Below are 14803 nucleotides of genomic sequence, written 5' to 3' on the forward strand. Positions count from 1 at the left end.
TTATGGTTTTACCTATGGAAATCTTGAGACTTCTCTTGTCTTCAATGATAAATTTCCCACTCCCTTAAGCTTTCGTGGAAAATCTTTGAAATGAAAACTATTATTGAACAGCACATTTGGAAGTTAGACATAAAGGCCTAGAGATACTCATTAGCCACCTACAGATAGACATTTATTCCCCTTTAAAATACTTTAAGGGATAACAGTGAGGGTATTTAATGCCCCAAATGACCTCTTCTCCTAGCTTCCCTTTCCCCATCCCCCTTCAAACACACTCCTCTCCACTTACGTCACTGAACATGTTCAGATGAGGCATTTGAGTGATTGACTTTGGGTCATCTTTAGAGGCGCTCACACATAAGTTAGGAATATGAAATATTCTACTGTGTCTTAGGAAAGGGAATGCTGCCAAGCTGCCAAAATCTACTAAAAATCTACAGGGCCTGAGTTCCCTGGGAGCAGAGCTGAAGAATTTTTTTTGGCTTTCTCTCCAGAATCTGAGCCAAGTGCTACTCTTAATGAAATTTCATAGCCAAAGTAACAGAAATCATATTTGTTTGACTAGTGCTTTGAAAAGACATGATGATCAGATATTCCACAGTTTGAACTTTAAAAAATGGTTATTTAGTCATTAAAAGTATTATTTATGAGAAGGTGTTTCCATTGTAAAAACATTTGCATGATCTATTGAACAAAGTTTGGGGACAAAAGAGAAAATTTGAAGGAAGAAGAAAACTAAGTATTTATAAGCCAACTACCCAGAGGCAATCACTGTTAACTTTTTAAAATTATTTTTTCTATGCATAGGTTCTGTGTATTTGTGGTTTTGTTTGCTTTTACATAGTTGTAGTTATGCTCTATATTATGGGATGGTGTTTTTTTAACATGTATGTTTTATTTCACATTCTTTGTAAACATTTTCATAGCCATATACTATATTTCATCAAATCTAAGAAGCCATTGGTTGTAAGGCATATACTCTTGTACCACTAAGAAAGAAAAAAAACAAAAACAAAAAAAACCCCTGCCCGTTAGTGTAAGGTCCCATCAATTGTAAGACACATGCACATTTTAGAGATGTTAAAATGTGGAAAAAAAAGTTATAAAGGTAACCTTTATTAGTTTATTTTCTTAGGACAGATTGATAGAAGCAGAATTACTAAAGTCAGAGGTTGTGAATAGTTAAAGGCTCTAGATCCATATTGCCAAATTATTGTCCAATTTATACTCCCACCAGTAAGAAAAGAGAGGGCCTGTTGCATCTCACCATAAATAGGATTGAATTTTCTCAAAACAACAACAAAAAACTTTGTTATATGATGGGCAAAATAGTCCTTCACTTTAAGTTTGCATTTTTCCATTATAGAGAATAAACATTTACTATGTGTTTAACTGTATTTCCTCCTTTGCAGTTTTCTAATATCTATGCATTATTTCTTAATGATTTTCTTATTTGTCATAGATCTCCTTTTATAATGATATTAGCCCTCTGTCTTTCATATTCATGTCACAGAATTCTCTTATTTGTTGTTTGCCTACAATGTTTTTATTATTTTATCCATAAAATTTGAAAACAATTTATTAGATTTGTAACATATTTATATTAACTGATTTGTCAGTCTTTTTTTTTTTTTGAGATTTATTTCATCACTTCTAAAATTGGAGACATTATTTTACATCCAGAAGTTTGAAAGTCACTTATAGTAACATCTGTATCTGGCCTCTTTTGTTCCATTGGTCTGTTTTTCTTGTGTCACTGTTTCACTTATAGCACTTGATAACACTTTTAATTTCATTCCCTCGTAAGAAACCTTCCTTTTTAAAACTCGTTATCCTTGTGAGTTTTTTTTGGTATTCTTGGCTTAATTTAGTTACTAAAAACTTTTTTGGACTTGTGACTGGACTTGTATCAAATTATGGACTTTAGGATTATTGACATTTTAATAATATTCAGTTTTTGCATTCAAAACCAAAATAGGTTTTTCTATTCAGTTCTTTTCTGAGTTACATGGGTTTATTCCCCACTGTTCTATTTATATTTCAGGAAAGAAGAAATGTGCGCATTATAGATAATACAGAAAAACATCAAGATGAAAAAATTTTAGATGTATCACAAATCTCATTCAGATAATACCATTAACATTAGCTGAGCCACATTCCAGAAGTAGTTCTGTGGCTGTATACAATTAAAAGGGTGGCTTGGGCTTCCCTGGTGGCGCAGTGGTTGAGAATCTGCCTGCCAATGCAGGGGACACGGGTTCGAGCCCTGGTCTGGGAAGATCCCACATGCCGCAGAGCAACTGGGCCCGTGAGCCACAATTACTGAGCCTGCGCATCTGGAGCCTGTGCTCCGCAACCAGAGAGGCCGTGATAGTGAGAGGCCCGCGCACCGCGATGAAGAGTGGCCCCCACTTGCCGCAACTAGAGAAAGCCCTTGCACAGAAACGAAGACCCAACACAGCCATAAATAAATAAGTAAATAAATAAATAAACCCAAAGTTTAAAAAGAAAAACAAAAACCAAAAACCCCAAACATACAGCACTTTATAAAAAAAAAAAAAAAAGGGTGGCTTGCTGAAGGACTGAGTAGACAAATAGACACATCTTGTACATCTTTAAGTACATCTTTCATATGTTCGTTCTCTACTTCAGGAACAGTAATTATCCTTACGTTGGATTATCACTGTCGATTTTCCATAGTGATGGATTCTTTATTTTTAACTTTTTATTTTGAGATAACTAAAGATTCACATGCAGTTATAAGAAACAATACAGAGAGATCCTGTATACCCTTCATCTAGTTTCCCCCTGTAATGACATCTTGCATACTAATTAGCCGGTAGTGAATTAATGGATAATGATCAGCACTTTTTAAAAAATTAATGTAGGATAGAACAGATAGAACAGAATGGAATCTATCCAGAGGTCAAGTATTGTTTCATGAAACAATTATACAATCATTTATACATTCCTTTGCTCTGGATCACAATATAAAATGCATTTCTTACTACAAGTCACTCTAAAAAGTTGAAACCACTGCCCTAGAGAAATTCTCATACAAATGTATAAGTAGACCGGCAAAAGAATCTGTGTTATGATTATGCGTGTAATAATAAACAATCGAAAACAATTAGAACTCGGAGAACTGATAAATAAATTGTGGTATAGTCATACAGTGGGCTGCTATACAGCACGTAAGATAAACATGAGATTTGTGTATTAACACAAATAAATCTCATAGACACAGTGTTGAGGGAGAAAAAAAGAAACTGGCCATGTAATACCATTTCTATAACGCTTTAAAGCATACACAACAATATCACATATTGTCTGTAATATTAGTAGAAGTGTGAAAGCATGTATAGGTAAGGGTACATGATAAATAGGTACAGTATGAACCAGAGGGAAATGGGATCAGAAAATTGTACCAAGGGTGTTGCTTTAGTTGTTTTATTTTTTAAGCTGGGTGGTAAATATACAGGAACTTGTTACATTGTTCTCTATTTCTTCTAGATGCCCTAAATATTTTATTTAAACTAAATTAAATTAAAATACCTAGGGGAAAAAGTCCTGTTGAAGCATTTTGATTAGCTTGATGGTGTCACAATCCAGTTGTGAGCCAATTGCTGTAGCCAGGGCAGTGGAAGGAATACTCTGGCCCCGCCTGGGTCATGTTCCCACCCTTTTGGTAGGGTGGGGTGGGAAGGAGAGCAGACAGGTCTAGCACCAGAAAAAACAGGCACCAAAAAGTACCAGAGATTTTCTTTTTCTTTTACTTTTCTGATTCAGTTATGTCTAATTCTATTGTTATTTCCAGCATTCTTTTCTTGAGATTTTTGAGGCAGTTTCCTTTTTAACTTACTTAGTTGAATCCTTATTTATTTTTATTCCCACATGAATGAATTGTAGATTTACACCCTCCCAAATGTTCTGCCAGCAATATCAAGGCTCCCTTTCAAGAACTATTTCTGGCTTTTAGCATTTATTTTCTTGAACTCTTGTGGGTTTGACTCCATCTCATCTTTTTGTAAAAATTTTAGTAAGTGTACACTGTCTATTCACACATAAATATGTTGGCTAGAGACTTAATTGTGAGGTTATAGACTTTCCCTTTCAAAACTCTGTGGATTCTTTCCATGGTTTTATGACATGTAGTTTTATGGAAGTCCAAAGACAACTTAATTTTTATCCTTTTTGTTGTTAACAGTCATTTTGTAGGAATGAGCTTTAAGAGAAGAATGTTGGTTTCTTCTAAAAGCCACAAGGCACTGAATTTGGGGTCTCATCATTAATCTCAACTAGAAAAATCCTGTAAATGACGACATTTAGATCTTTTTTTCTGCTTAAGCTGTTTTATCTTTGTTGCTTCTCTCCATTTTTTAGTTCCTTTTGCATTTGTTGTCTTCCTCCACCTCTTTTCATTGTTGTAATACCCGTTTTTATAGGATATAACACTGTATCTTCTCCATATTTCCATAATGTATACTATACACACATCCACACGAACACACGCCGAGTACCTTTTCTCCATCATTTAAGTTTGTTTAACCTTTTCTGGCATTCTGGCAGAACCCTTTGTGTGGCTGTGTCTCCCACGACATTGTGCACCCTCTGAGGCTTATTTTACATTTACTAGTGCAACACCTCACACCTTACAGGTGCTCAGTAAATATTTTCTGAATGAATAAATATAGACTAACTAATTGTGTATGTTTTGGTTGTCCTCAATCAATTTTCTGTGGGGTCATTTCTGCTGTATGCAGATTTGGATTGCCATGCTGCATTTTGGGGTGTTTCTGTATATGTGTGTATATTATGTGTTTTTGATCTTTTATCTTGACCAGCTCTCTTTTTGTCTAAGTTCTTCTCTTCCTTTTTTTAATTTTTATTTTACCAATTATATCTATTCTATCTCCTACAGAGAATTAATTTTGGAAGTAACCTTTCCTGTCGAAGTCCACAGGGCATTTCTCCCCTTTGCTTGTGCTTTTTTTTTTTTTTTAGTAGAACCTATTTATTTGTTGTTTATTCTGTTCACTTACTTTGGAAAGTGGAAAAGTACAATAAGGCCCATGTCAGTCCTCTGATATTTGCGTGCTGCATGGCCTGCTGTCAGCACTAACACTGGAGGGCAGGTTCACGTGTGCAACCTCACCACAGTTTTCAGTGCCCAGGAGGCATTCACCTAGCGTCAGTCTGTTGGACTTAGCATGGCATCTTCTCCTGTTCCTGCTTCTTGTGTTGTTGAAATATAACGTGTGTTCTAAAAACTCTGACGTAGAATTTATTACTACTACCACTTTATCCCAAGGAGGCACCATTTTCAGGACTCCACCTTACACACTTTATCTTTGGCCTTGATGGAGTTAGAATGGGTGTGGACCAGTGATGAATATGCTAGAGCTCCCTGTATTTGGCCTATCTAATTCAAAATATGATGCTCTATCTTTCTTTAAGAATCCCCCTTACAGTATAAAGGTTCCTCAAAAAATTAAAAATAGAACTACCATATGATATAGCAATTCCACTTCTGGGTACTTATCCAAGGAACATGAAAAAGCTAATTCATAAAGAAATATGCACCCTCATGTTTACTGCAGCATTATTTACAATAGCCAAGATACGGAAACAACCTAAGTGCCCATCAATGGATGAACAGATAAAGCATATGTTCTATGTGTGTGTGTGTGTGTGTGTGTGTGTGTGTGTGTGTGTGTGTGTGTGTGTGTATGTATAATGGAATATTATTCAGCCATAAAAAGAATGAAATCTTGCCATTTGTGGCAACATGGATGGGCCTTTGAGGGCATTATGCTAAGTGAAATAAATCAGAAAAAGACATATACTGTATGATCTCACTTATATGTGGAATCTAAAAAAACCAAAAACCAAGCTCATAAGTACACAGAACAAATTGGTTGTTGCCAGAGGCAGTGGGTGGGGTGTGGATGAAATGGGTGAAGGGGGTCAAAAGGTACAAACTTCCGGTTACAAAATAAGTAAGTCATGGGGATGTATTAAAAAATAAAATAAGGTAACTAAACGGGTACTAACAAATAAATATAATGTATCTGGGCTTTCCCAGAGCATTTGGCAAAATTTTTCTTGGTATCTTCGTGAATGAGATGAAAAAAAATATGAGTTAAATGATATGACTAGGTGAATTCACAGTTAAAAAACAAAACACTCATTTTACAGATAGAGCAAATGACGTGCAGACAAGGGTGATAATTTCTGAATCATAGTGGATGAATTACCAACTCAGAACAATTTGGGGGTTTAAGTACCTCCTGTTTGTTTAGCAGGTATGTTGACTGCCAGTTAGCATTATTCTTGATCACAAACAACAAATACTGAAGAAATTTCTTGGAAGGGTATAAGGTAACTCAGAGATTTGACAGAAGTCCTAGGGAACCAGATTTGGGAAGTAGGAGTCTAGGGAGATGAAGTAAATATTTAGAACCATAGCCAAGGTTATGCCAGAGGAATAACTGCTTAGAGTATTGCTATCAACTGCTGTGTACATTTGTGTGTAATATTCTTTATTGATTAATTGCATCATTGTTAATAAGAAAAATATGAGGAAAAATGGAATTAACCCAAAAGTCTATCAATAAAGGTATTGGTAAAATAAATTATATAATAATTTAATAAGAAATTACCAAATACTGGAAGTAGTTACATAATATGTCTGTATAATGGATATTGCTATAAAAATATTGTAGTGCATCTAAACATATACTCATAGAATGATATTCAAGATATAAAAAGTGGGGAAAAGTTGAAAACTACTATATTTAGTATTTATTCTATTTCGGTTTTAAAAAATGTATTTTTATATACATAGAAAAAATTCAGGAGGAATATGTATCAAAACTGATAATAGTTGTTGCCCCTGGATGACTGGTTAATGGGAGCCTTTGATTTATTACATCATATTTCTGTAATGTTTGAAATATTTTTGCTAATAAATGTAAAGTAAATGAATATGCCTCTACTAACTGGAGCCTTTAATTTTAGATTTTTTTCTAAAAAAAAACCACATTTTTAGTGTAAATAGGGCAATGACAGCTATATTTGGCTTTCTCTGCTCTATGTAAATAGATGTTCTCAAAAAGAAGAACTGATTTTCCTGTTCCCCTCCCACCTCACCCCCCATCATGGTAGTCCTCATTTCATCAGTGAGTATGGCCAGCTGAATATTTGAAGAGTAAATAAAAAACAGATTCTAAACAATTTTACATTGTAATTTTGTGATTGCTATGGAGTGGCATGTTTTTAAATATTGCTTTACCAAAGTATGTGGATCCTAATCCCACTTTTGTTTTACATGTTTTATTTTATCTATGATTATTATTATCACCATCATCATCTTCATCACTCTCTTTAGTCAAAATATCCAGTTTTAAATATCAGGTTATTCTCTAAAAATACTCCTTTTCCCATTCTTGCATAAATCTTGAATTTCTATTATAGGAAAGATTTTAAACTTTGAATAAAAACTTTTAGGTAAACTTTAAAAAATAATCTTTCTTAAAATATTTTATATTAATTTAAATTTGGCACAAAACTTGGTGAAACTTGTTTTATTTTTTTAAAAATATTTATGTATTTATTTATTTGGCTTCGCCGGGTCTTAGTTCTGGTACGCAGGATCTTTAGTTGCAGCATGCAGATTCTTTAGTTGATATGTGGGATCTTTAGTTGTGGCATGCGGGACCTTTAGTTGTGGCATGTGGGATCTTTAGTTGCGGCATGTGGGATCTAGTTCCCTGACCAGGGATCGAACCCGGGCCCCCTGCATTGGGAGCACAGAGTCTCAACTGCTGGACCACCAGGGAAGTCCCAATGAAACTTGTTTTAGTTTGACTGATTTTAATGTTTCATATTACTGAATTGGTTATTGAAAACTTATAAGACATTTTGGTATAACAATTTAATCATGTTAAGAATTATAATTTTTGTTTATTTGTTTGTTTGTTTTTAGCATTTCACATTGGAAGAAGAGATTTCTATAGATGAAAAAAATGCCTTTGTTTAGTAAATCACACAAAAATCCAGCAGAAATCGTGAAAATTCTGAAAGACAACATGGCCATTTTGGAAAAGCAAGACAAAAAGACAGATAAGGTATAAGCTAAAATAATAACATTTTTATTAAAATACATGAATAGACCAAAAAAGCCAATGTAAAAGATTAATGAAGAATCCTAAACATGGTCTGTGATGCACTTGTAGGGTCTTTGTAAGTACGTTTAAATTGATTCCAGGTTTTATGCAACTGATAATTGTTGAGTCTGTTGTCTTGAACTCTTCGTTCACTTTCTAGAGCCTATGACCAACCTTGGATCCCTCTAGACTTAAACTAAGGGGTAACACCCCACCCTCCGCCTCTGGCAACCACCAATCCATTTCAGTCACAAACAAGAATGATATCTTGCCATTTGCAGCAACATGGATGGACCTAGAGGTCCATTATGCTAAGAGAAATAAGTCAGAGAAAGGCAAATACTGTGTGATTTCACTTATATGTGGAATCTAAAAAACAAAACAAAACAAATGAACAAATATAAAGCAGAAACAGAGTTATAGATACAGAGAACAAACAGGTGGTTGCCAGAGGGGAGGTGGGTTGGCGTTGGAGGGGGAAGAAATTGCTGAGGGAGATTGAGGTACAAACTTCCAGTTGCATGGGTGTGACAGGTACAGTGTAGAGAATATAGTTAACAACTATGTAATACCTTTGTATGGTGACATATCGTAACTAGACTTATTGTGGTGATCATTTTGGGTTTTTTTATATATATATTTTTTAAATATTTATTTATTTATTTGGCTGCGCCAGGTCTTAGTTGCGGCACACGGGATCTTCGTTGCGGTGCACGGGATCTTTTAGTTGCAGCATGCAGGCTCTTAGTTGTGGCATGCGGGATCCAGTTCCCTGACCAGGGATCAAACCCCGGGCCCTCTGCATTTGGAGCTCAGAGTCTTAACCGCTGGACACCAGGGAAGTCCTGTGGTGATCATTTTGAAATGTACAGAAATGTTGAATCACTATGTTGTAAAACAGAAACTAACAGTGTTGTAGGTCAATTATACTTCAAAAACAAACAAAGAAACTCAGAAAAAGAGATCAGATTTGTGGTTACCAGAGGCAGGGGTATTGGGGAGAGGGAATTGGATGTAGACAGTCAAAAGGTACAAACTTCCAGTTGTAAGATAAGTAGGTACTAGGGTGTAAGGTACAACATGATAAATGTAAGTAACACTGCTGTATGTTATGTATGGAAGTTATTAAGAGAATAAATCCTGAATTCTCATCACAAGGAAAAATATATTCTTTTCTTCTCTGTTTCTTTAATTTTGTATCTATATGCAATGATGGATGTTCACTAAACTTATTGTGATAATCATTTCATGATGTATGTAAGTCAAATCATTATGCTGTACACCTGAAATTTATACAGTGCTGTATGGCAATTATATTTTAATAAAACTGGAAGGAAAAAAACTCAGAATGAAAAAAAAAATCTAAGGGGTTATACTGGTGTATAATATTATACTGACATGGAGGGTAAAAAGTTTATATTTAAAGATCAACTGATAGTTTCTACTACAGTGCAGCCTCTTTTTTTTTTTTTTTTTTTTTTGGCACACCATGCAGCATGTGGGATCTTAGTTCTCTGACCAGGGATCGAACCCGCGCCCCCTGCAGTGGAAACATGGAGTCCTAACCACTGGACTGCCAGGGAATTCCCAGTGCAGCCTCATTTTAACATTGTTTTAAAGTCCTACCAAGAAGGGCTTCCTCAGAGGAAGGGGTTTTTAGTAATTTAGTTATTCCTTCCAAGGGACATTGAATCCTACATATATAATTTGTCTCTAAAGTGACTAGTTTATGGCAAGATTCAAGATATCTGTAAAATAAATACCCTTGAGTTAATAGTATCTTTCTGTCCCAGTGCATGATACAACATTGTATTCTTGTAATGAAGTAGAAATATATTTTTTATCCTATATCTTGTAAGGAATGTAGAAATATATTTTTATTTCTAGTGTACTTTGTAATATTGAGCGAAATATTGGCTCAATAGAATGAAGAAATGACCTTCATATAAAAGTGAATCTAAATAACAAAAGAGAGGAAAAAGGAAAAGACATAAAAAGACACTAATTTTCATTAGTGATCAGGAAAAGGCCAATTAGAACAACAATAAATTCGTATTACATTCCTACTATCTTGTCAAAAATGAAAAATGTCTGATGGTATTAAATGTTGACAAGTGTGGAGAGCAATAAGAACTTTCATTCACTATGAGTGATAAAGTATAAATTGGTGTTTGGAAATGAGTTTAGTATATTATCTGTTAAATATGAAGATATACATGTTCTAAGACCCTGCAGTTCCCCTCCTAGTATAAACTCTAGAGATGTTCTTGCAAACATGCACCAGGATGCGTGTCAAGAATGTTCATAGCATTGTTGTTCATAGTAACCCCTCAGTGGAAACAACCCTGATGTCCATCAACAGCAGAAGTGAGAAGTTGTGGTCCAGCCATTGATGGAATACTATAGAGCAATGAATGTTAAAGAACTGCTGCTACATGCAGCGGCAAGGATGAACCTCCCAAATACAGTGTTGAGTGAAAGAAGCAAGTCATGAGAGGGTACAGGTACTATTCCAAATCAGCAGAACTAAACTGTGTTGTTTTGGGATACAAACATAGGTGAGAAGACTATAAAGAAAAGTAAATAAATGATTGTCATCAAAAACATAAAAGGATTTACTTCCAGCTGAAAAAGGGGCATTCAAGTGACTTCTGGGATGCTAAAAATGTTCTATTTCTTGACCTCTTTTATGGTCAAACGGGTGTTTGCTTTATAATTATTCTTAACTCTATATATGTTTAAAGTAATCTTCTGTGGATATATGTCACAATTTAAGGAACTTCCAACCTTTAATAAATTAAGGATTGCTTTAGCAATATCATAAAATGTATCTGGAAATTAATTTTTTAAGTAGTGTCATGCTACTATGAGTTACTTTTACTATTTTGCCTTATTCTCCTCATTTCCTTCTTCAATTATAATGATTAGAATACAATACTTGAAAGTAATAAAACTATATTTCTTTAAAAACATTCAGCAAATTGTTAACTAATTGGCCTGTTTTTTTTCTTCACCTGTTTTTTTTTTTCCTTTTGGTATCCCATGCTTGCTTGCTTTCTTTCTTTCTTTATCTTCACCTGTTTTTAAAAAATTTTCTATTTAGTATAATTAAGATACCATATAATCCACCATTTTAAAGTGTACAATTCAGTGGTTATTAGTTTATTCACAAGGTTGTGTGACCATCACCACTATCTAATTTCAGAACATTTTCAGCACCTCGTTCTCCCTTACCCAGGCCCTAATACTCACTAATGTACTTTCTACCTCTATGTATTCTCCTATTATTCTTTAAAATGTAATGAGGGCTTCCCTGGTGGTGCAGTGGCTAAGAATCTGCCTGCCGATGCAGGGGACATGGGTTCGAGCCCTGGTCTGAGAAGATCCCACATGCCGCGGATTAACTAAGCCCGTGCGCCACAACTACTGAGCCTGCAGTCTAGAACCCGAGAGACACAACTACTGAAGCCCGTGCGCCACAACTGCTGAGCCTGCACTCTAGAACCCGAGAGACACAACTACTGAAGCCCGCGCGCCTGGAGCCCGTGCTCCGCAACAAGAGAAGCCACCACAATGAGAAGTCCACGCACCACAACGAAGAGTAGCCCCTGCTCGCGGCAACTAGAGAAAAGCCCGCGTGCAGCAACAAAGAGCCAACACAGCCTAAAATAAAATAAATAAATTAAAAAAAAATTTTTTTAAGAATTAATAAAAGCAAAGTAACATATAAAATATGAGGACATTTTTAAAAATGTAATGAGAATTTTTGCTTTTTTTTTAAGTTTCATAAATAACAAAAAGATAATGGTTATGTGTGAGGGATCAGTGGATTGACAAAGGTTATGGGTTTTGACAATATATGATTTTGTACCTACTCCATTAAAAAAACCAGAATAATAGGGATTTGTTGAAAACCATTAACAAATGATTTAAATAAAGACTACTAGCTACTGATAAGTCTTCAAAATGGACTGAATTTAATTTATAAGTTAAATTTATAATTAATTACTAGTAAAGTTCAGTATGAGTATGATTTAAGGACATTCATGGGGACTTCCCTGGCGGTCCAGTGGTTAAGACTCCACACTTCCACTGCAGGGGGTGTGGGTTCGATCCCTGGTCAGGGAACTAAGATCCCACGTGCTGCACAGTGCAGCCAAAAAGTAAAAACATTTTTTTTAATTAAAAAAAATTTTTTTTAAATAAAGGAATATCATTTCAATTATTCTAAGTAGAAATACTAAAGATCTCTCTTTTATAAATTAACTTCAGTAACATTTTCTGAAATAAAAAACGCAGTGCTTACTGAATGGTTTTTGTTTGTAACTGTACAGAGTTCTTTAATCATAAATAAGCAGGGCTCAATAAGTGGTTTTTGTTTGTTTATTTATAACCTGAAATTTTTTATTACTCAACTATTAGCATACTTTTTGGTCACTAGGCTTCAGAAGAAGTGTCGAAATCACTGCAAGCAATGAAAGAAATTCTGTGTGGAACAAGTGACAAGGAACCCCCAACAGAAGCTGTGGCTCAGCTAGCACAAGAACTCTACAATAGTGGGCTGCTGGTGACACTGATAGCCGACCTACAGCTGATAGACTTTGAGGTAAACTATCTGCAAAAGGATGACAATTCTGCTTTTCAATTTTTATGTACATACCAATATTTGACTGTAATTTTTTATTATTACTGTTTATATATTATTTAAAATCCTATTTTCCCCTGAAAGTTCTAAAATCATCTTAATCGTTTTTTTTTAAAAAGCAAAAGGTATACTGGAATTAAGTTTTATGCAGCTAAGTAAGAAAGTTACTGGTCAATAATAATAATAATAATAGATAACATTTGTTGAGTGCTTACTGCATATTGTACAGTTTCCAAGCACTCATCTCATTTAATTCTTAAAGCAACCTATATATGATTGGTACTATTAGTCTTGTTTTAGAGATGAAGACCCTAAAGTTCAAAGATATTAAATAATTTCCCCAAAGTCACTCAGTTACTAAGAGCCTAAGCTGAGATTCAAGCTTATTGTCTCCAGACCTGTTTCTTTAATTGAAATATTTATACCAATGATTTAAGAAGTTTGTTAAATGCTGCTAATATAGGATATTTATCTCATTTTGAAAGCAATTATACCTAATTACCTAAATAATAAAACAACACCTAGAAACATAAGTGGTGAATATGTGTAAGCATTTTATTATCTATGGTACATCTAACTTAGAACAGTGGTTTTTCAATGAAATATATATACGTAAGGCACATTTCAATGATGGAAGTCTTGGTTTTGATTTGTTTGTTGTTTTGTTACTACTATCAGGCTTTTGATACTCTCAGGTAAGTGCTTGGATCTCCATTAATTCTCAAAGATAGAAGAGAATGGAGATTTCTGAAGTAAATTGCTTTTAGTTTTGTCACCAAGGAAGTTAAAAGAAACTCATTACAGTGATTAGACCAAGATAAGGTCAGGGCTCTGGGGATCTGTGGAAATACTAGCCCACAGCTCTCTGGATGGTTTAGATAGGGGAAGATTTTGGCCGACTGGAGCAGAGGAGGAGGAATACAGGGCAAGACTGCTCTGGAGATGTGAAGTCAGGTGTGTTGACTAGAAACTACACTGACTGAGGGCCTCTCAGGGCCCAGACTTCAACTCAGCCTTCCTTTCAGAAACACCTGTTTTTTTCTTTCCTTCCCTCTCTTATCTGTTTATCTAACCTTGACATTTTCTGCTCAATAATCTCCTTTCCTACTTTTTCCTCTTGCCTGGCTTGTCACTCTCCCTCCCCATCTTACTCCCCATTTCCTTTTTTTTTTTTTTTTTAAAGTGTTGTGGCCAAGGTCACACAGCTAGCTGGTCACCTTGATCTTTTTTTTTTTTTTTTTTTAATTTTATAGCTACTTTATTTATTAATTTATTATTTATTTTTGGCTGTGTTGGGTCTTCGGTTCGTGCGAGGGCTTTCTCTAGTTGCGGCAAGTGGGGGCCACTCTTCATCGCGGTGCGCGGGCCTTTCACTATAGCGGCCCCTCCCGTTGCGGGGCACAGGCTCCAGACGCGCAGGCTCAGTAGTTGTGGCTCACGGGCCCAGCTGCTCCGTGGCATGTGGGATCTTCCCAGACCAGGGCTCGAACCCGTGTCCCCTGAATTAGCAGGCAGATTCTCAACCACTGCGCCACCAGGGAAGCCCCCCCATTTCCTTTTTAAACCTGGCATTTGTGGAATTAAAGTGTAGTTTTATCATTGTGTTTATATACTTTCATGTTTTTTAAATTTAGTTTAAAATGAAGTATTATGGACATTTGTAGGAGCTGTGCATAGTGGAAAAACACTTGACTTGGATTTAGGATTGTTTATAGAGTCCCTGCTCTGCCATTTGATAGTTAGTATCATAACCTCTTTGAGACTAAACTTTCTCATCTATAAAATAGGAATAATATGAACTTATATCGTTGTTTTAAAATATTAAACAAAGCAAAATATATATACATATACATGTTATGGAAGAACACTAAATACATGTGCAAATATATACAGATGTCAGATAGTATATTTTCATCTTCTCTCTTTCTCAAACTTAAGTTAAATGTAAGCTGGTTTATTTTTGTTATAACCTTTGATGTTTGTTTCTTTG

General features: G+C 35.1%; 1 protein-coding gene across 7 annotated transcripts in view; it reads left to right on the top strand.

Moving 5' to 3' along the window:
* CAB39L (calcium binding protein 39 like) overlaps positions 1-14803 on the top strand; it is a 96352-nt gene that overhangs the window by 40670 nt on the left and 40879 nt on the right. For all 7 annotated transcript variants that reach the window (XM_082365642.1, XM_082365648.1, XM_082365645.1 and 4 more), the window contains 2 exons: positions 7988-8129; positions 12610-12774. In XM_082365642.1, coding sequence (XP_082221768.1) covers positions 8019-8129; positions 12610-12774 — 276 coding nt within the window. In that variant the 5' untranslated portion in view covers positions 7988-8018. The remainder of the gene's footprint in view (positions 1-7987; positions 8130-12609; positions 12775-14803) is intronic.

Source organism: Balaenoptera borealis, assembly GCF_965194805.1.
Source record: "Balaenoptera borealis genome assembly, chromosome: 18".
NCBI classification, from domain to species: domain Eukaryota; kingdom Metazoa; phylum Chordata; class Mammalia; order Artiodactyla; family Balaenopteridae; genus Balaenoptera; species Balaenoptera borealis.